Source organism: Falco biarmicus, chromosome 19 (genome assembly GCF_023638135.1).
Source record: "Falco biarmicus isolate bFalBia1 chromosome 19, bFalBia1.pri, whole genome shotgun sequence".
NCBI classification, from domain to species: Eukaryota; Metazoa; Chordata; class Aves; order Falconiformes; family Falconidae; genus Falco; species Falco biarmicus.
In genome coordinates, this window is record NC_079306.1 from 4,820,457 (window position 1) to 4,840,828 (window position 20,372).

The 20,372-nt window shown below is 51.0% G+C and overlaps 1 protein-coding gene and 1 long non-coding RNA gene across 4 annotated transcripts in view; one reads left to right on the forward strand and one right to left on the reverse strand.

The window, feature by feature from the left end:
* Positions 1–20,372, reverse strand: part of PLEKHO1 (pleckstrin homology domain containing O1) — a 22,144-nt gene continuing 1,772 nt past the window's right edge. For 2 of the 3 annotated variants that reach the window (XM_056322556.1, XM_056322554.1), the window contains exons 3-6: positions 8,259–8,399; positions 6,693–6,797; positions 4,416–4,517; positions 1–3,883 (exon numbers count right to left, since the gene is read on the reverse strand). In XM_056322556.1, the coding sequence (XP_056178531.1) occupies positions 3,116–3,883; positions 4,416–4,517; positions 6,693–6,797; positions 8,259–8,399 (1,116 nt within the window). In that variant the 3' untranslated portion in view covers positions 1–3,115. The remainder of the gene's footprint in view (positions 3,884–4,415; positions 4,518–6,692; positions 6,798–8,258; positions 8,400–20,372) is intronic. The other variant, XM_056322555.1, reaches the window with a different exon arrangement.
* Positions 4,525–20,372, forward strand: part of LOC130141536 (uncharacterized) — a 27,837-nt gene continuing 11,989 nt past the window's right edge. Inside the window, exon 1 of the long non-coding RNA XR_008819099.1 lies at positions 4,525–5,434. This is a non-coding gene — a long non-coding RNA (uncharacterized LOC130141536). The remainder of the gene's footprint in view (positions 5,435–20,372) is intronic.

A 20,372-nucleotide genomic window follows, 5' to 3' on the forward strand; every position in this document is an offset into this window, starting at 1 on the left:
GGTTGGTAAAACAAAATGTTTTATTTTGACTTGGTGAGTTTTTTAAGGAAAAATTCACGTTTTGTATAATACAAAAATATTCCCAAGTGAAAAATACATGTTTTCTACTCTGAAAACTCATGGGGTTTTTCCTTCCTAAGTTATTCCTTTTCCCTGGGCCCCATCAGAAATTATGCTTTATAACAGGGAACATGTTCTGAAAGAAAGTTTCCAATCAGTTTTGGAAATAGTAAACCTTCACAGGGTTCTACTCAGCCGTGATGAGCTGAGGTGGAGAGAAAGGAGTGAGAAGCCGATGTGTGGCTCAGATCTGGGTACTCATGTTGTACAGTTTGAAAAACTGCCCTAAATCACGTGTCGTACATGTGCTAGCCTGATGTGCTCTGCTCCCCCGCGGAGTGGAGGAGAAGAGCCTGGGCTAAGACGGGGTTGCGCTGTGGCTCAGTCCCCAGGCAGCATTCTGCTGTCCGCATGGAAATGCGGCACCCAGAGCTGCATCAAACTTGGCCCCTTAAGTTTTCAGAGTAGAACTAGGAAAAACCTCCTGGGGTTTGGCAGGATGAGAACCGCAGTTCATCTTAGGTTGGAAGTAGTTTCTTCCTGACTTCCTAAGTCAGCTCCATCATTTCCGCCGGATCTTGCTCTAGTTACAAATAAAAAGGCTTCCACAGGTCAGTCTGGAGAGCAGAAATGGTCCTGTATTTCTGCCCAGCTCTGGCAAGTGCGCAGCGCATCTCTTTTCTCAGGGCAGCAGAGACCTAAAGGTGGCAACGCTGTGTCCAGGCATCCGGGTCTCATCGGATGTGATTCAGCTCCGTAATCTTGGGGAGGCGGCAGTGAAACAAAGATGCCCTTGGCTACCTGTCCAACAAAAAGTCACCTGTTTTGGGTGACTGCTCAGGGTTTCATCCCTGCCTCTAGCACTGTTTTGACCCTGTTAATCAGCCAATTTTTATATTGCCTTGTTGCTTCAGAAAGACCGGAGAGTGTTTAACGACCCCTGTGCAGTCAGGATCAGGTGTGTTTTCGTGCTTACATTTTGACATCAGTCCAGTAAGCCTGTCACAACACACATCCATCCCAACCGAGTGCAATTCAAACCTCCAGGTTTTTAGACTAGCTTTCTTATTTTGAAAACAGGGCTAATTTTAATGCTGAATGTCACATCTGGAAAATATTTGCATATTTTTCTTGTTCTCTCAATCAAAAAGCTGAATGGGAAGGGTTTTATCACAGTGGCTCACATGCATTCTTTTAAAATTTCTTTTAGGGATTATGTTTTTTCCTCTGATGCATCCAAACAGATCCTCCAAGTGATAGAAAAGGTAAGGAAAAACCTGAAAAGAACAAAGAATCTGGAAGGGTGACGTGCATACCCCTGGATGGTTGTAACATGCAGCTCTGTGACAGGAGCTTAGGCGTGCGAGCAATGCCTTTTCAAAACTGTCTTTGAAGAGTGGGCAAAAAGCCGTGCTGGAGTCAGGAACAAGGAAAAGATAGTTGCAAGGGCCAGATCTGAAGTTTGCAAATAATAAAATCTTCAGGAACCTAATGCCAACAGTAATAATTCTACCAGTAATTCTAACAGGAAAGTGGGAGTAGGACTAATTAAAAAAAAACATAAATGCTTTCTTTGCAGTGCTGGCAACTATACATCAGCAACATGAGCCTGAATAGTAAAGCTGACCAGACAGAAGTGGAAGTAACCATTCTCCTTTCCAAGGGAGGTCAATCATTAAAAGAAAATAGACAACACCAACTGCGACCAGCAAATAACTCTGTTGGTTTTAATATTTTCATGGATCATTTGCAATGTAGGAAAGGGAATTAGGTTTCCTTTTTTAAAAAAAAGTAACAGTTGGATGTTACCACATCGGTGTACTTTAAGCCCTGTGAGACATCTTAACACACTCCTTTCTTGTCTTTCTGCTTAAAGGCGTGAAAACTGAGCCACCTATTTAGCAAAGTGCTTGGCAGCACCAAGAGGAGGGTATTTGAGCTCTCTTACAGGCTCAGCTTTCGTTTCAGTAGGCCTGATTCTGATCTTAGGGGGGGCAGCGAGGACTATCTGTTGCAGTCCAACTGGCAGAAACCAAGACTGCATGCATGAGAGAACAGAATCAAACCTACCAAAATGGCTCTTGGTTTCCGGCTGCCGCCTGTACACAACCCTGATTTTTCCATTTTCCCCTCAGCTCAAAGAAAAGGAAAACACAAAAAAAGGAAATGAAAATGGAAAAGCCAGAAAACAACCCCTCCAAACAACCCACGTGGGCTGTCTGTTAGATTCAAGGCTTTGATCCTCTATTTGCACAGAAAGGAAGACATATAGCTGCTAACTCCCATTGCACAGGGCCAAGGGGGTTCTGTAAAGCATCAACGGACAGACAGGATTAGTTTGAACACAGATTGCATACCTGTTGCCCTCTCTCTGGAGGGCTGTATATGTACCACAAGAATAACAGCTGCCGACCCCAGGAGTTCACAAAAGGGACCTGTGCCAGGACAGAACCCCGCTAGCTGCAGTCCAGCGAGTGCCTCTGACGACTCGCCTAAAACTTGAGGTCAGCCTGAACATCCAAGCGTCTTCGAGACAGTTCCTGGATAATGGGGACTTCCAAGGATTGGCTGGGACGGACAACTTTATTTAGCATTTATTTCCAAGAGGACGGTGAGGGAACAAGACGAGACTCTTGGTCAAGGAGCTGTAACTCAGGATACAGCTCAGACGTTAGAGCAGCAAAGCCAGGGCTTATTACAGCGCAAGAGCATCTGTCCCCATTGTTATGCACGTGCTGCTCCAGGCATGCAGGGCCATTTTCTAGGAACTGGTGCTTTCTTCCGTCCTCCAAGCATGACAGAAGTTGGGGGCCTGCGGTGCAAAGGGTGCTCTTTAAAAAAGGAGGTATAAACTGTAACTGAATTTATTGGAACACAGGGTTTTTTCATCAGGGGATGTGATGGAGGAAAGGAAGGGTTCAAGCTTTGAGAAGCAAATTTGGGTAAGAACAGGCACCTTTTCACTCTTTTGAACACTGTAAATAATAATAATTAAAAAAAAAAAGACCAAATGGCCGCCCTCCCTGTCCCTCCCTCCCGATCCCAAGGCTTGCCTTCACATCATGCTCTTCCTGTACTGAGACTGTGAGCTCTGTTTGGGTTTTGAGTCTGATTGCTGCAGTTCAAACTGTTTGTACAGGTCCCTCAACTCTTTGATCTCCTGCAGCACCCTCTTGGCTTGGCTCCAGGTGGAGGAAGCCTCCCCCAGCAACCTCTCAGATTCCTGCAGGATCCTTTCAGAGTCCGACTTGGAAGATGAGGAGGAGGAAGAGGTGGTGGTGGTGGTGGTGCTGGTGGTGGAATCCTTGGTCTTTCTCTTGCCTTCTCCGTAGCCCTTCACCTCTGTCAGCAGTTCCTGAGTTTTTTCCAGTTTCAGTGCAACCAGTTCTTGTATCCGGGACAGCTGCTCTGGTTCTGCTGAGGCAAAATGAGCCTCCAGCCCCCTCCTCAGCACCGCCCGGTGCGTGGAAGAGTCCCGTCGAGACAGAATTTCTTCCATGGAGGCACATTTATTCTTTTCTGAGTGCGAGAGCTTTTTGGGGACCTGTGGTGTGTACATGGTCCCTTTGTCAAAGGAGTCATTGCGCTGCCCGGCTCTGTCCCATGAGGTCACCTCCCGTCTTGGGAGGCTCCCTGTCCGGCCTTTCTCTGATGACTTGACGTTCTCTGAATCTGACCGGCGCCGTCCAGCAGTAAGATGTGCCACTGACTTATCCAGATCCACCCGGAAACTCTCTTCACAGGTGCTGTGATCTTCTGGAGAGGCGTCTTCCTCCTGGATCAGGTCGAGTGTCAGCATGCCATCAGAGGTTGAGGTAGATGCCTGAAGAAACAAAGAAGAGCTGTGTTGCCGCAGAGAAAGGCATGGCTGCATGCTACTTCTGAGTGGCTCTTACACCAAAGATATGCATCACCTGTGCGGGGATGCAGAAGTGGACCAGGAATACTAGCAAGTGTGACCTAGTGACAGAGCCCCAGCTATGCTGGGTCTGTGGCTCTAGCTGAGATGTGGATGAGCTGAGCAGCCATGGACCAGCTGTCTGTGCTAACCCATGACGGAGCTCCCCAGCTGGATAGCTATTCTCCACCAGGAGCCTGAAGGAGCATTTCGTTTTCAGCATCAGGAAAATGGGTGTGAGTGATGGCAAGCAACCACTTTGCAAAAGGGTTTGCACAACGCAATGGTCTACAAGAACAGAGGACTAGATCTGATGACTCAGGACAGCCCTGGGTCTTAATGACAATTTTCTGTTCAGGTCAGAGCTCAAACATCAAGTCTTCTTGCATTTACTTATAAAAGAAATAGTTACAAGGGAATTTTACCTAAACAGGTGCCCGGAATTTGTTATACGTACCACAGCCATCAAATGTCCCCGTGTTGGAGGGCGTCGGGAATGCTGTATTTTTGCTCTGTCACGCGTTGGGTGGGCGAGGTAGCTGTCCTCTTCGACAGTAACCTACAGTGGTGACAAAGGCCAGTGAACACCTGGGAGCATAGGACGTATAGGCCATTCCTAGTTTCCGTAGCTGTGATCAGCCAGATGCACTGTGGCAGATCATTTGTCCCTCCAGGATTCCCTTTATCTTATGACCCGGCCGTATGCTGAGGGTGAACTTCTCCCACATACCCCTGGGCTGGGATCCTTCGCTAAAGGCTGTCAGGCAGCAGCTTGGGCTGCGAACGGTGAACCCTGAACTCAAACACAGAGTTTGCAGTTCTGTAGTGCAAATGTTTGCTGAACAGGAGGTGAGCTGTGCTCACCACCTGAACCAGACCTAGCGCTGAGCTGGAACGAGGAAGGTGATGCATTCCCCACGTGCTACCTTGCTGGACTGCTGCAGCTGCGAGCGGGGCCAGGGTTGCTGTCCAGGAGCACAGTCTGGCTACCTGGGGTGCCTGGATGGCTACAGCTTGTAACGCCCTCCCTAGGGAGTGTGCCCAGGCACACACAGACCGATAGCTTTTTTAAACCTGCCTGCACCATGTCGACAACATGCTGGTCCCGAGGGCCATCACTGGTCCTGGGCGTGCTGGTGGGAGTCACTGATCTACATGCTTACAGGAGATCTGCAGGGAGCGTGCTGTGGGAATCCAGCGTTCGAGGAGTCCGCGAGCGTTTCCCTGGTCTCTCCCCTCTGTGCCTTGATGGGATCCAATCTACTTAGGTCATTCCTGATAATTATCTGTTGAATCTGTTTGTCAAGATTGCAGTGGCAGACTCTCCTTGAAGCAATCCATACTATTGTTTGCTATGCTGCTTTCTGCTCTAAAGCTTTTCCTATGGTCTGACCTTCGTTTTCTTTCACTACAGGGTTTTTGTGCTGCCATCCAAGAGAACAAACAGCATCACAGCAGTGGGCCGCCTGTATTGCGGTAAGTTGAATGTGGATGAGATAGATCTGAGACAGATCTAAGCCGAAGAATAGTTGTCATGAAGCATTAATGTGAGGCAGTGTTGAAACGCTCGTTCAAATCGCAGCCCTGGTAGCGAAGGGCACAGCCTGCTCAAGGTGATTATCATTCACACTGGAATGAACTATGTGGGAATGCTTGTTCTGATCTAAACCTGGCCTCTGTCGGCTCAGCTGCGCTTGTGAGTGTACACTTTGTCTCTGGGAGGAGGCTGAATTGATGTTGCTTTGTTCTTTTTTTCTACTAGAAGCTGCTTTGCATAATTGTGGTAGTTACTTTGGGAGTTTCATGCAGCAATAACGCTGCCGCTTTGGAAGCGGTAGGAGCTATGCTAGTTACGCTTGGTATGGACGCATTCTCAAGTAGGCAGGGCTGTACTGTTGCAGGGTCCTATTGCTGTCCCACAGCGCACACCAAAGCCTCATCTCTCTGGTTGTCCCTTCTTTTTTCACTAAATGGAGGACCTGACTTGTCTTGACAGAAATATATGTGCCACACAGTGCTGAGAAGGCAAAATTAAACGTTCCTGGTTTGACCCTTGGACAGTAGGAAAGGATCTGCAAAGTTTAAATGCCCAGTTTGTGCCCTTCCTTCAACCGCAGCAGTGGAAATGGGCCTGTCTCTTGGAGGTGGTGACTGAGAGGGGAGGGGTGGGTGGGATGAAGATGGACTGAGGGGGGCTGACAGATGGTGCCATGCTATTAGAGTGCTCTGAAGATAGCCTGGGACTATATTGGTTTACAGTTAATACCTTAATTCAGTTGCACTACTTAAAGCTCCTTTGCAAACATGAGCACACTCAGGAGCAGCAGACAGGAGGAAAGTCTCTCCAAAGCCCTGGGAAACCATTCCTTAGTCCCACCATCCCTGTGCGAGGCAAGGCTGGGCTCTGAGGTGAAGGCATCTGACTGGGGCTGGGCTGCGCCAGGCAGGGAGCAGAGCCTTGGACCCTTGCTCTTGCTTTGCAATCAGTGCTGTGTGTTCAGCCCGAGGCTGGGAGGATCAAACTACCCCAGACCAGACCAGCCCAGCCCACTCTCTAGGTGCCGGCAGCTGTGTTTGAGTGCAGCCCGCGAAAACGCAACGGCTCTGCGCTCCTTTTAGGTAGGAAATGGAGAGGGTAGGAGGGGCTGCTGCTGTCGCCGGCAGTCTAAAATCTTCACCCAAGATTAAAGTTGAGACCACAGAGCCTGGGTCCAGCCCTCAGAGTCCTGCTCACCTCATCTAAGATGCGGTTTTTAGCACGTGTAATTGCAGAGTTGAGGGCATTAATCCAGGACTCCTTCTCTTCTGGACTTACAGCCAGGAAGATCAGATTTGGTGCCTACAAAAGAGGGAATTCAGGTCAGTGCCAGTGACTAAACTCATACAGAGATGCTTTCACACTGTCCCTGCCCACAGAGAAGCTACACGGCTGTTACAGCTGGCTCGCCTTAGTGGGAAAATGCAAAGCAGACCTGATCCTCCAGTCCTGCAAAACGGTGCTGGTCTGCCACACACTGCACCTGGCCTCTCTGCTTCTTGGCAGCCCTTTGCAAAGCAGACCGTGATTCCTCACAGTACCCAGCTTTCCAAACCAAAAGCTGTGTACCATATTTACTTCCCTGGTGGCTGCAGTTCCTCCTTCCCCCTCTTTGCCTTCCCACACACTATCCTAGATTTTGCCCTCATCAAACGATGACGCAGCCTTTCTGTGCATCTGCTGCTCACATGCGATTTATCTGTTGCCACCTCAGACTTTTGAAAGAGTCTGTTAGACAAGCAGCTAAGTAGGTACCTGCAGAAGGAGCCGGATTTTCTGTGCTTTGATATGCCAGATGCACAGCGAGGGCAGAGCAGTCCTGAAAATACGGCAGTTACAGGGGATCCAGGATCCTTAGGGTTTTTTTAAGTTAGATACTCAGTCAAAATGAGTTTTAGCCTCCACAACATTTTGTTCGCTTGCTCAGGGCGCTTGGGGACAGTGCAGCCGCTTTCCATTTTCCCTTTCTCTTCCCTTTTTTTGTTTCATATGTTATGCAATCCTTATCAAAGTGTGGGGTGGGCAGGCCTGGTCTACTGAAACAAGTCAGAATGAATAGTGTAAATCCAGCTCACGTGTGTGGCTGGGGGTGGGTGCGTGCCAGAGACAGCTTGTCTTTAGAGACTGGCTCTCTTTTTGCAGCGGCAACTGAGACCTCATGGGCAGTCCTGCCCCTAGGTAGCAATGACCCCATTCTGGCACTTCTTAGCTTTCGTCTGGTCAGAAAGTACTCCTGGGACAAATTCCTGTGCAGCTCTTTTGATGCTGTGCAAATCTGGACAGCAGACCCAAGGACCATCAGCATCCCTCCCTTCCCTGCCTCCCCCTGTGAATAAATGAGTGCAGTCAGCTAAAGCACAGCTGCCAGGAGTGGTGGCAGTAGAAATGCTTTGTCCTTGCTCCTGGCAAATGTTCTGATGCCTTCCTTTCCCAGAGTCATAATACTCTCAGGTAAACGGATCCAGAGCTATGTGCTTGGTCGCATGTCCTTAGTACGCCAGAGACCGGAGTCCTCCCCCAACAGAAACACCCCTCCTGGCTCCATCTCTCACTGTCACTATCAGTCCTGACACAGTAAATGGGTGTTTGTATATTTGAAACCACGAGGCTCAATCTGGAGCCTGCACAACTCAGCCTACCCAGTTTCACCCCCCCTTGCTGCCTCAAGCCCTCGGGCCTGCGGTCGGTAGTGGAGGCAGCCTGGTCTCCACCAAGAGCTGATGGCTGTCACGGGCTCACTGCGCACTTGTGAGCAGAGCATACCGTGTTTCCAGGCTGTCTGGAGTGGGCAAGGGTAAATTTGCTGTGGTTCTTTTTGCTTCTGCTTTTGGACTTCCTGAGCTCTTCACATTTCTCATAGTCACTCAGGTCAAACATTTCCTGTATGTTTTTTTCATCTTTTACCTGCAAAACAAAAACAAAATTACAGCCTTGCAGATGTCAGTGAGGTAGTAATGGGGCTGCTGCTGCTCCAAGCCAGCAGGGTGCCTGGCTGGAGCTGCCGTCTGCACGGGGGGGTTGAGTGTGCAGGATGTGTGCTGGAGCCTCTGGTGTGTTACGTGGTCGCTGAAACATTGTGCGAGAATATTCCAGCATCAGACACACAAATGCAGTAATGGCACTGGTAGCTGGGGAGTGCTACACTTGCTTTTGGGTAGGAGAAGCAGAGATTTTCAACACGATAGTTCTGACTCGAATCTCTTCTGGAATGAGGGGGATGTGTTTAGAAGGATAACTTGAAAATCATGGTCTCCTAGGTTAATTCCTGCTTTGCTATGGGTTCCTTTGGGACTTAACTGCCTCTCCTACCCCCAAAGTTACTGGGGCTAGTACATGCAAGTGTGATCAGACACAGTGTTTATGCTTGTGGAGCCTCAAAATGAACAGGATTTACTCCAGCAGCAAGGAGAGGACCTTGCCTGCTAGGAGGAGGTTCACGCGGAGGTGGAGATGCTGGGAGGAGGTGGACTTTCATCTGCTGATTAAAGGGGGCAAGCATATTAGCGCTTGTTGCTTTTCTGGAGACAGCATAACAAAAGTTTGAGGGATAAAGATTAGCACTTCCTATTTTTAACCTAGTGGTATTACTGAAACCTGTGCTGACAGCTGATTTGGGGGGTGGCTGCAGCACATCCAGTCCCAGATTACTGACACGATGCGTGTGCTGCTCTCCCCCGCTGCTGAGCCTCGTCCCTTGGGAAGGGGCTGTGGGCAGAATTCACCCAGGCACGGGGGGCTGCCCAGCTCATGGGTCCTGTTCTGGCACCTGCTTGCCAGGCTTCCACTGCTGGGTGGCTGGCCAGGCCTCCGGAGACCACCAGCAGCCAGGGGATTCATGGAAGGTTTCAAGAAGGAAGAGAGCACCAGGGCTTAGTGTTCGCTAACAGAAGCACTTCGTGGTTGTCCTTTAGAGAGTCATCGAGTGGCCTCTTTGCAGCTTTTACAAGATCTCACTTTCTCTAGGGTCTATTCCCCAACGCTTTCTGTATTAGCCGCGGTGTGACAGGCACGCAGCTACAGATAAATAGTGCAGAGGCTTAAATTAAAGGTGGGACCTGTACAGGGTCGCGAGGGCTGTGGCTGAGCTGGGGAGGAAGCCAAGGTTCTTGGTGCTGTCCCATGACAGACAGAGCCCTGACCTGAAGGTACCGTCACTCGGGGGACTCTTGGAGCGAAGAAGAGAACGCGCAGCCTGTCTTCTGCCTGGCCCCCTTTAGTTTTCATGGTCTTCCTTTTCTCTGCTCTCATTAATGCACTGTCCTCACCCCCCGCTCCTGTGGCAGGGCAGCTCTGCTCTTCCCATGGTAAACAGGAGGAATGCTGGTAACTGGGGTGGGAGAGAACTTGGGTTTGCGTGTCCACTGAGGGCAGAACAGTGGCAGGCACAAATCCGTGTCAATCTGCTTGATCCTGCTCCAGCCAGGGTCATTAGGGGCTGGGAACTGCAGTGTTGAGTAACTCAGGTGCCAGAAAGGCAGACGGTGATGAGGTCTTAGCTCTTGGATTTCTTGAAAGGACTCCACCCCATTTAGTAGGTTTCTCCCTAGTTTTGGGAAGCACTGAAGGAATTCCCCCTGATGTTTTCAATAGAATTTCAACAAAGAGGCTGATTGAAACGCTGTAACCGGCTTTCTAACCAGAGACACAGATAAACTGACCATCTGGCCTTGCATAATGACTGCAGTTCCTCCTCTGTCCTTTTTCCTTCTATGCCCTGAGTTTGTTTTCAAGAACTAGGAGGCGGTCACCATGCACAGCTCCTCTGGAAGCCCCAGAAGCTATTGCTGATTTCTGCTTGTAACTAACAGCTACTGTGTATGGGCTGTTACGAACAGATATGGAAATGTCTCTCACAGATAATGTCTATCTATATATCCTCCCCATGCATTTCTAATCAGCTTTTATCTCTTCCCAGCACCATCCTACAATCCACCTCTTTCCAAGAATCTTGGCTGAATTCAGCCCTGTTCACTTGCAGCAGGAAAAGCCAATCCCCTCCGAGCCCCCAGCTGTGGCCCAGTGGCTGAGGCAGGACTCCTTACTCCAGATGTTCGCTCATGTAGGTCACTGGGACTTCCCCAGCCCTTCCCTCCTTTCTCAGACAGCAGAGCCTGCGCTGTGAACTCCCAGGAGCTGGGACTCAAATATCTTGCCTCTAGGAATCTCTACAGGAGGCTGCAGGCGGGACAGGTGGAGTTGGTTCAGATGAACACCCTGCAAGGTGTACATAGTCCTTTGGAAGGCTCGGGCTGCCAAGTGCCAGGGCTCTAACACAGCGCTTGTCTACAAAAGACACTCAGAAGAGGCCCTGCTGTGCAGCTGGTACATCACTTTCACCAAAGTGCTGTACCCATGTGTAGACCAGTTATAAAACGCTTAAAGGCTGAGAAAAAGCTACATTTTTTTACTTTAAAAGGATGATGCTGGGGTCCCATTTCTAAGTTTCGGACAAAGTGGGCAGGTTCAGCCCCCCACAGGTATTTTTGGAGGGGTGGGTGCACGCTGTGAAGGATGTGGGCTAGAGTGAGCCAGGTGCCTAAGGGTATGTCTGCCCTTCAGCCAGAGCCGCAGCACAGGGAGGCGAGGCAGGTTTGTGCTCACTTTGAATTGATTCCCTCTTGTACACAGCCTTGGTAGTATAATGAGGCCATAAAGTGAAGGGGGCTGTAATTTAGTCATTTGAACGTGGCTTTGTTCTGCCTCCGTGGTGGGAAGAGGTCTCAGCATCAGCCTGAAACGGGCTCTGCTGCGGTGATGCAGCGGCAGATTCCATGGGGCATGGGAAGGACGGCAGTCTTGTCTCGCAAGGGGCAGTGCCAACTGATTTCCCCCCTCTCTCCCGCGCTGAGACATACAGGCTGAGAAGTAAGCAGCAGAGCAAAATAACAGAGCATTCAGTGTGCAAACAGTGAAACTAGAGAGAAGGAAGGTGAAAGGCAAACTTCAAAAGTACCAGCCAGCTCTTTTGTCCTTTGTGGGAGGCCACTGAGGCTGGAAAGAGGGAGGTGATGGGCATGAATTGCAGAACAGAGCAACCTCAGAGGCAGGAGAGGATGAGTGCAGAGGATAAGGACAGTCATGAGCCCATCCTCTGTAAAAAATAAAAAGGCAACCCCTACAGACCCACAAAACTGCTGGAACCGCATCGTCGGTGAAGCCTAAATCCTGGTCACCTGTATCGGTAGGGGGTGGGTGACAAACCTGCAGGGTGTCTCTACTCATCTCACGTTTTCAGTGAGATTGGAGCCACGCAAATAAATAAAACCTTTCAGGTTTCACCAGCAAAGAATTTGGCAACGCACAGGTCTTTGGATAACGTTTTGGAGACCTTTGGGAGGAAGTAGCCTCAGTGTCAGTTCTTAGTAGGAGGGAATGAAGTGTGATTTCTCAGTCACCTGGTGTGATTTGTAAGGGGAATGGCACGGGCAGCACAGCAGCATTGATCTTCATTTATGCCAGGGTGACCTACTGCAGCTTGTCATGCACCCAGGGTGCTCTGTGGCTGAGGCGCTGATCCTCGTGATGGAGATTTACTATGACCATTATGTTTGCTCGTTTGTTTTCTTCTTCTTTGCTGGATATAGATTGAACACAGATTTTTGAAAGTGAGCGGTGATTTTTAGTCTCAGGTGCCAAACATGAAACTCTTTAAGACAGGTTTGAATTGTGGGAAAGGCTGAGCATCTCCTCTCAATAGTCTTCAGTCTGGTTCCCCATGCCCAGACAGTTGGTCCCTTGCTCTCTAACTTGCAGGGAAGACGGCTTCAACAGGCTCTCCAGGGCCTGACGGTTCCTCTTTTCCACAGCTTCTTTTAGGGAGCCAAGAAAAAGCTTCCCTGTCTGGAGCAGCATTTTCTCTCCCGTCCACTGCACGGGTTTGCACACCTGCCTGTGAAGCAGCTGGGGCTCTGCAGATGTGGGTATTTTTTGGATCCTTCTGCTTTCACCAGCTTTTCTTAAGGTCTCCCACACCGTAGTTTGAAGCTGAGAGGAATCAGGGACTGCTTGGCTTAAAGTGCTAGGAAGAGAGAGGCCTGGATGGTTGATTTTGGCAAAATCATTCCTAGCTGGGAGGTGGCCAGCAGGTCTTTCCTTCCTCACAGCTGCTGATTGCCTGGCATGCAGTGAGCCGGTGGATCTCAGAGCCTCATGGGCATGTAGGTCCTGCACTCCTTGCCCTGCGGGGAAGCTCTGGATTGAAAGGATTAAGGTAAATAAATCCCAGCAATTGCTGCCATGGCCGTCTGCTGGCTTTGCTATCCGTATTGTACCTGCTCTAGGCAGACTAAACAATTTCTTGTCCTGGGGTTCAACCTGGCTCCTCCCCATGCTCCATGCATGCCTTCCGCACTTGGCCAGTAGGCCAGGCGAGGAAAGGGAAACTGAGGCACGGAGAAGGAACCTGAAGTGTCCCCCATCACCTAAAACAAAGGTGGGTTCCTAAAGCGGGGCACATTAGACCCTGGGGCCATTAGACCACACAGTCCCTGCACCCGCAACAGCAGCTGCCGCTGCTCAGGGTGTAGCTACGCAGCAGCCAGCCACGCAGCCACCAGCTAATCTGGGCCTGCAGTCAGCGGCGAGATGTGCTGAGGCTGACATTGCTGGCGCGTTGCTAAAGTTCAAGGAGGGGAGCTGCATTCCTCACACGCCTCACCCCCACAGCTGCTGCCCCAGCAGGGTCAGCCCGGAGGGATGCCAGCCACCACGGCACTCCCTGTGCCTGTGGGACGGGGCAGTCCTGTGAACACGTAGGGGGTCAGAACATCAGCCGTGCTACCCAAGGTACCATCTCACAAAGGTTTGTAGGGCTTCTGTCCAGCCTTGCAGCTAATCACACTCCCAAAGGTCTGTTTTCTCCTGCATGAATACTCCTTCACAGCGTTCTGGCAGCAGAAGGATCCCTAACGTGGTTTAAATTCTCTGCCCCTTGGGTGTCTTGCTGACGGAGAGTTAAAATTTCCTCCCTCATCAAGCTGTCACCTGCAACAGCTCCAAACCTGCTTGATTCAGATCGGGGCTGTGTTTTGGGGCCAAGGCAGGAGCGAAGGGGAAGGGCAGTCCCTCGGTCCCCAGGCAGAGTTCTGTGGTTTTCCTTAGGTTTGCTTGGTGGCGATTTGCCTGAGCAGTTCCCCTGCTGAGATGTGACATGCTCAAAGCAAATGCGGAAGGTACAGGAAATCACAAGACACCAAGTGTAAAGTATCCACGGGACGTTCAAGAGGTCGTAACGTGGCTCAGGGCGTATGCGACAAAAAACTTACAGATTCTCAGCAAAGCTGAATATCCAAACACGGGCAGTTTTGGGGACAGCATCAGCCAGCGTGTTCCCCTCTCAAGCTGAGCTCAAAGTTTCACTTCCTCAAGTCCTACCATCCAGCAAGGAACAGAAGTTTCTGCAGAGCTTAGCTCAGACCAGGCTGTGGCTGAGAGAGGAGCCCACACATGTGTGCAGCACCGGCTCTGGCAGTGCCAGGGAGCAGCACTGGTTGGGGGACTGGCAGGTGATGGGGGAGACCTGAGCGTAAGGGCCTGGCCTGTCACTGGCTCCTTGTTCTCAGTGCCCTGGCTGCACAAGGGAAGTAGCTGAGCGGTTCTGGCTCTGCAAGGGAAGTAGAAGAAGAAATACAGGGAGCGTTGGGAGGGTTTCAGGTGTTACAGTAAGAGAGGCCTGCAAAACGCTGTGAAAGGAGGGTGAAATGGCCCACGTCCAGGGGGACACTGCAGACAGTCCACTTTCTCCTTCTTTAGTACAAAGTGCACGTGCAGAGCGAAGACAGGGATAGAGATAGTGTGTTTGTGCAGTCACTGGCACGGCAGGACTCTGGTTTCAGCCAGAGCCTCTGGACCTGGGTAGGATAGGAGTGGCAGCAGTCCAAGAGACTGCCTCCCATCTGCACACCAGCATCCCAAGTGGGAGCTGCACCATGAACTCGGTAGCTCAAGGGCACGAGTGTCACCTTCCAGGCCTTTTCACATCCCGATCGCTGCCCTGAGCTAGCGAGGGGCTGGTGGCAGAGAGCTGCTGTCTACTCCAGTCCCTTGCCCCGAAGAGTCATCAGCCAGGGCTACCAGAAACACACATCCCTCGGAATCGGCAGGCTCCTGAAGAGAACCAGCAATGTCACATCCCAGCGCGGCCCTGGAATCCCCAGGTTGTGCTGCCTCAGCTCACAAGCTGCCTCTGTTGCAGAGAGGGCGTCAGGCTGTGTTTTTTCTACCTTGGTGTTCTTCAACCCTTTCTCTGACTGTGCAAGACGGTGCCACTGGGACATAAACAACCCCTGAAACTTTTCACCTTCCTCTCCAAAGTGTAGAACAGAGCTTGGCCAAACAGGAGAAGGAAGGTGGAAGGGAAAAGGATAGCTTAAAAGAGCAAGAGCAGGAGAGGTACGCAAGGGACTGCAGGTGCCGGCCAGGCAGTCACAGACTGTTCCTGTGTAGCTGAAAGCCAAGGGTTTGAACACCTAGCACAACCACCGCCCGTAACCACATCTGTAATCACACAGCTCTGATCAACACCTTGTGCATGCCGAACGTGCTGGACACCAACGTATTTTCCTCACCTACCAACCGCAGATGTAACACGGAGCTGGAAAACACAACCACCCCGTACACAGAGTTGTTCACCACGTGCTAAATGCGTGCCACGAAGCGTCGTCAGTACCAAGCGTGTGAGCAGCACGTGTGTGGAAACACCGCAAGTGCTTTGCAGGTTCCGTCCCACGCGTGAACCATGTATGTGAACTCCAGACGCTACCTCGAATGTGACCACAGATGCGCGCACATGCACCCCTCCCAGGCAGAGAGCAAGCTGTGCAGCTTGTGATGGTGCTGTAACAAACGAGGAGCGAGAACAGATACTTTTCAAGTGCTCTTGTGCTAATTGTGGCGATGCTTTCGGTAGCAAACAAGAAAAGGCTTAAGAAAGCCCCAAGAAGCGTTTCCTCATTAACATCTCGTCATCGCAGAGTCCGTTCATGCTGTCTGGACAGCCCTGGGCTTCCTGATAGGAAGTGGTAGGAGCCCAGCTGTGTCTGCGTGAGTCTGACTGCTATTCCCAAGTGCAAAGCAATGACAAAGCTGGGCTAGAAACAAGAGAACAATTACCAGAAATTTGCAGGAGGCGGGGGGGAGGGAACCAGTGTGGAGGAGAGCAAGGGGAACGAATGCAGAAATGATACTGAGAAGGTGTTCTTTCGCTTAGCAGGAGCTTAGCTCACTTCAGCACATCGTCTTCTGTGTTTCTGCCTTGGACGCTTTTTTTGGCTGATGACCAAATGCTAAATAATGAAGGTTTTTTTGCATAAGTTCACCGAATTCGGCTTGCAGCAGGGGTACAGATCTCTGCAGGCTCAGGGCCCCGGGCTGAAGGAGGTCTGTAAGCCTCAGCTACCATTTTGGTGCATGGTTCGAAGAGCAAAAGCTTCTAGGTGTTAGACCAAGTTCTAACCTGGTCTTTTGGAAGACCAAAGCTTCCAAAGGTTGATGCCCTGATAAAAGCACGTAACTCAGAAGCCCTGTTTGCGTTTTCCAGGTGTATCAACTGATCTGATAAAATACATTTCCTCTCCTTACAGACTTGGTTTCTGCCAGGGAGGAAGCCCTGGCTTCCATCAGACATCCACATCTCCTCCTAACAAAAATAAACACATCAGGGCTAGTCTCTAACCTGCAAGCCCAGCTCTAGGTAGGCAACTGAACAAGTGCACAGACTCCCAGCAGGAATCAGTGTGGATATTGATGGGATTTTGGTAGTCTGACTCTGCCTGGGGGAGTTAGCCTTTTGGAAAGCTATCTATTCAGCCTTTCCAGACGTCAGACCGCTGCTCAGCTCCGAGCAGTTTCACTGCTCCACGTTGTCTTTGTGCAACATCATTACCTGCCCTGAGCTGACATCTTTCCCAAGGGATCTCACAGTGACAGACAATTCCCCCTTCCTAGGCACCTTGTGCCTTAGGGAGATGAGTATTATTAGCCCTGCTTTCCAGATGGAGAAATTCAGGCAAAAGTAAATAAATGTCTGGTTTGAATTCATTTAGTGAGTGCGTGGCAGAGCTGAGGATAGTCCTGGTGATTAACCCCTTTTGCTGCGGTGCTGTGAGCTGACGGGGAGAGGCCAGGAGCCCGGCTTTACCTGCTAACCAACCTGCCTTCTGTCCTAGAGCAGCTGCTGAGCTTAAGAGAAGCTGACAAGAAACACCAAGGTTAATCTGAGAGTTAAATCGTAAGCTCCATCCACCAGATCCACGTTGCTCCGATAGCTTTGATAGAGCAAAACTAATTTATAGCAGAGGAGGACGCTGATCTTTTAGAGAAACAGACAGTTGAGTTTCCTCTCCCGTCACTGCAGGAATCAGGCTGAGATTGAATCTGTCTAGTGGCCGTTTCCACTAGAGTTTTCTGCTCACATCTCCTCAGGGTCTCCACTAGTTAATTCTCTCTCTGGCTGCATCCAGCGCCTGCCCCAGCAGCTGCACCGGCAGTGGCGGGGGTGCAGAAGTGGAGAGGTTTTTCTCCTCTCCACTTGTGAAGAGCCTCTCACACAACTCATCAGCACAACCCAGCAGTGGCTCCATTTTCTCCACTGGGCATAATCTGGTGTGTGAAAAAACAAAAGAGGGCTCCATCCTGTTGTGCTTGACAAATCCCAATTTATTAAGCTATTTGCGGGAGCTGCGGGCACCTGCTGCCAGGAAAGCGAGATGGAGAGGGAGCCTCGTGCTCCGGGAGCAGAGCTCGGAAATGCATTAAGTGTCCTGTGGACAGGAGGGAGTGCTGGCTACGGGGCTCCCCGCGGCAGATCTTAGACCTGGCTGGTATGGGAAGGCTTTGCTAAGGAGTAGAGGTCCAGTCAGTACCACCACCCTGCGCTGTGTGTTGGAAGACCCGTCCGTCTTTGGACAGAAAGTCTTGGGAACGCGCAGCGACAGGCAGTCCCCCCACGCGCGTGCCCTCCGTCCGCACAGGTGCACACAAGTGCGCTCCCCCAGACAGGCAGCGCAGTGTGCCATGCACCAGGGGGGCTGGAGCCACCTCGTGTACTGAGATACCCGGAGATACCGGACCCAGTGACACAGGCGTATTCTTCAGTCCTGCAGGCACACAGAGTCACTTCAGTGCACACGCAGCCAGCCAGATGTTACCTCTGTAACCACATTTCTACACAACCACAGATTCTTCCATATAAAGACAGGCAGTCACTGCTGTGTGTTATTTATGGTCTTTCACACGGCGAGTATTCATACACGTAGAGCCACAGCGCTGCTTCAGTTGCACACGCATTAGCGTTTTTTTTCCCCTGTCAAGAAATACACGCATGCTCCCTGAAACAAACACAAGTGCTCCTTGTTCAGAACTAGCGCCCGCGTGGCCCCCCAGCCAGCCTCGTCCCCCTTGGACACAGATATCTAAGCAGTAGCTACCCAGACGTATTGGGGTGAGAGGGACAGACAGACATCTTTTTCCTGCACATCTTCACTGGTGTTGATTCCTGTATTACAAATTATTAATTTCCTGCTCCTTAGCCAAGTAGAGCCTTTGCTGTTGGTTTATTCTCCAGGTTTCAAACAGTTGGGATAGCAGAGAGAGACATAACCACCCACCCGGCAGCACTGGGGGTCCGGGACATCCCAGTGGCACTGCAGCCAGTAGCAGTCCAGCTGGTGGCTTCAGGGTGGCCAGGATTTTGGAAAACACTCTTGTTTTCCCAGGCAAGATCCAGAGAACCCATCAAAGGGAGGGTTCACACCCTGCTGAAGGGAGTGTATTGTGCCACACAGCGTGGCTTTGCTGTCCCAGAGAGCTGCTGCGCAGGTCTGGGCTGCAGACGGAGGGTCTGGGAGGATCCCCCAAGTGGGGCAGCTCCTCCAGCCCTGGAGGAGTTTGCCAGCGTGGAGCCCAGCCGTGGGGGATGCGGGCACCCCAGTGTACCTGCAGCCGGTACTCCCAGAGGTTGCTCAGGGTTTACGGGCACTGAATAGCAGCTCTCTGGAAGTGCCCTCTCCCTAGCGGATCTGCTCTGAGGAGGTCCTCGCTCCGGCAGAAAGCATCTGGTGGGCTCGGGTGGTCAGTGCAGCCTGGGTGGCAGCCAGACCTCCCGTCCTGTGGAGACACGGGGGGACAGTCCCGGCCGCCTGACTCTGCCTTTGCTTCGGCAGGGCCAGGTTTCTCCCTCTACCCACCGGTACGACTCCTTCTCCCACTGAAAGGTGGCTTGGTGAGAGGGACCCCAAAAAGTTCCTGTCTCTGAGTGCCCCCAAAGCCTCCCTGCTAACTCAGCTCTGAATTTCAGTGTTACTCAGGCCCATCGGTGATACTGTGCCTTCACACCTGCTCAAAGGACCATAGAGCATCCTGCTGACACATCTGCCCAGCCTGCAGTGAATTTGCCATTCCAGAGCTGCCTAGTCCAGTCTATTCGCAATCCTTTCCCAGCAGGGACCATTCCCAATCCCTTCCCAGCAGTTCCAACTCTGTTGGCACAGTTGATACAGTCTGATCCAAGCAGGCAGCTCCCCTGTCATTTGAACTTGATCATGGTTCCTCCTTCTTCCAGGTCCTGGCTCAAGAAGTACAAGCTCCAGTTTGATCCCTGTGAACTGGGTTTAAGCATATGTTTCTGCTCAAGCACATGTTTCAGTGCTGCCTCGAACTGGGGCCCCAGCACAGGAGAGCTATTGACCCAGTCCGGTAGAACACGAGGCAGCAGGTAAAATCCTTCCAGCCATGTAATCTGTCTGTCTGGCAGTTTCTAAACTCTGATCTGTGGCCCCAGAGGTATGTGAGCTGCTTGTAAGAGTCATGCAAGACAAGCAGGCCCGCTGTTGAGAAATACGCACCATACAGTCTGCCTTACTACTGGAAAATTTGGAAGAACCATAAATGAAAGGAGATTTGTACCCCTTGCTGTGTCCCTCTCACATCCAGCTTTCCATGTAACTTTTCCCATCCATAAATGCATCTATAAATTCATCCTAGGTTTGGTGTCTAATTACCGCTGGTGTTGTCTACGGTCTCTAATCTTCCTCTTATTATGGCTCTTCACCTGAGCCTTTCTAAGGCACGGAGCCCCAGTCTGCAGGCAACATTTACTCCCTGCCTGTGTCTCTCTCCGGTTCTGGAGCAGCCGAGGGATCAATGGGAGCGAGCTGGGAAATGCCAACACACAGCTAAGCACGACCTGGCCTTTCGGTCCACTTTTAGGCTATTTCCATGCTCTAATAACCCTTGATCCATCTGCACTTCGCCATGCCCCGTGATTCAGTTAGCTTCTAAATCAAATTATGCTTGGTACTCTGGATGATATTACCTCTCCAGATCCTAGACTGATACAGCAGGGCCAGGTAGCCACGCATCTGAGCTACAGACCGCCCTGCCGTGCCCATCGGGGACTAACTTCCACTTATGGGAGGAAACCCACCGAGACCCAGCCCCAGATCTGTGATTTTTACCCCAAACGCCCTATCCTAACACCAGCCTGACTCAAACAAGCCTCTGTGCCTCTTGTTGTGGGCACAACTCTCGCTAGCGCTAACGATGAGTTTTTAAAGGGTAATCGGAGGGAGGAGTGCTGTTGCCTGGGGAGTTCTTCCTGATGAATTTATCAAGAGAAAAATTAAAGGGGGAGGCTGTGCGAGGACAGCCGGATCGCAGCCTGCCAGAGCCTGCAACACTCAGCCCGATAGTCACATCCAATTAAGTCGAATGTAAATACTCCATTAAACCCCAAACCTCAGCCGACACTGAGCGGAGATGAGGGAGGAGGAGAGGGGATACCTTTCTCAACAAGGTGTTGAATCCCTGGTTAAATTTCCCCGTTGTGCTCTTGCAGGTTCAGGGGGAAGAAAAATAGAAGAGATAGGGGACCCATAAATG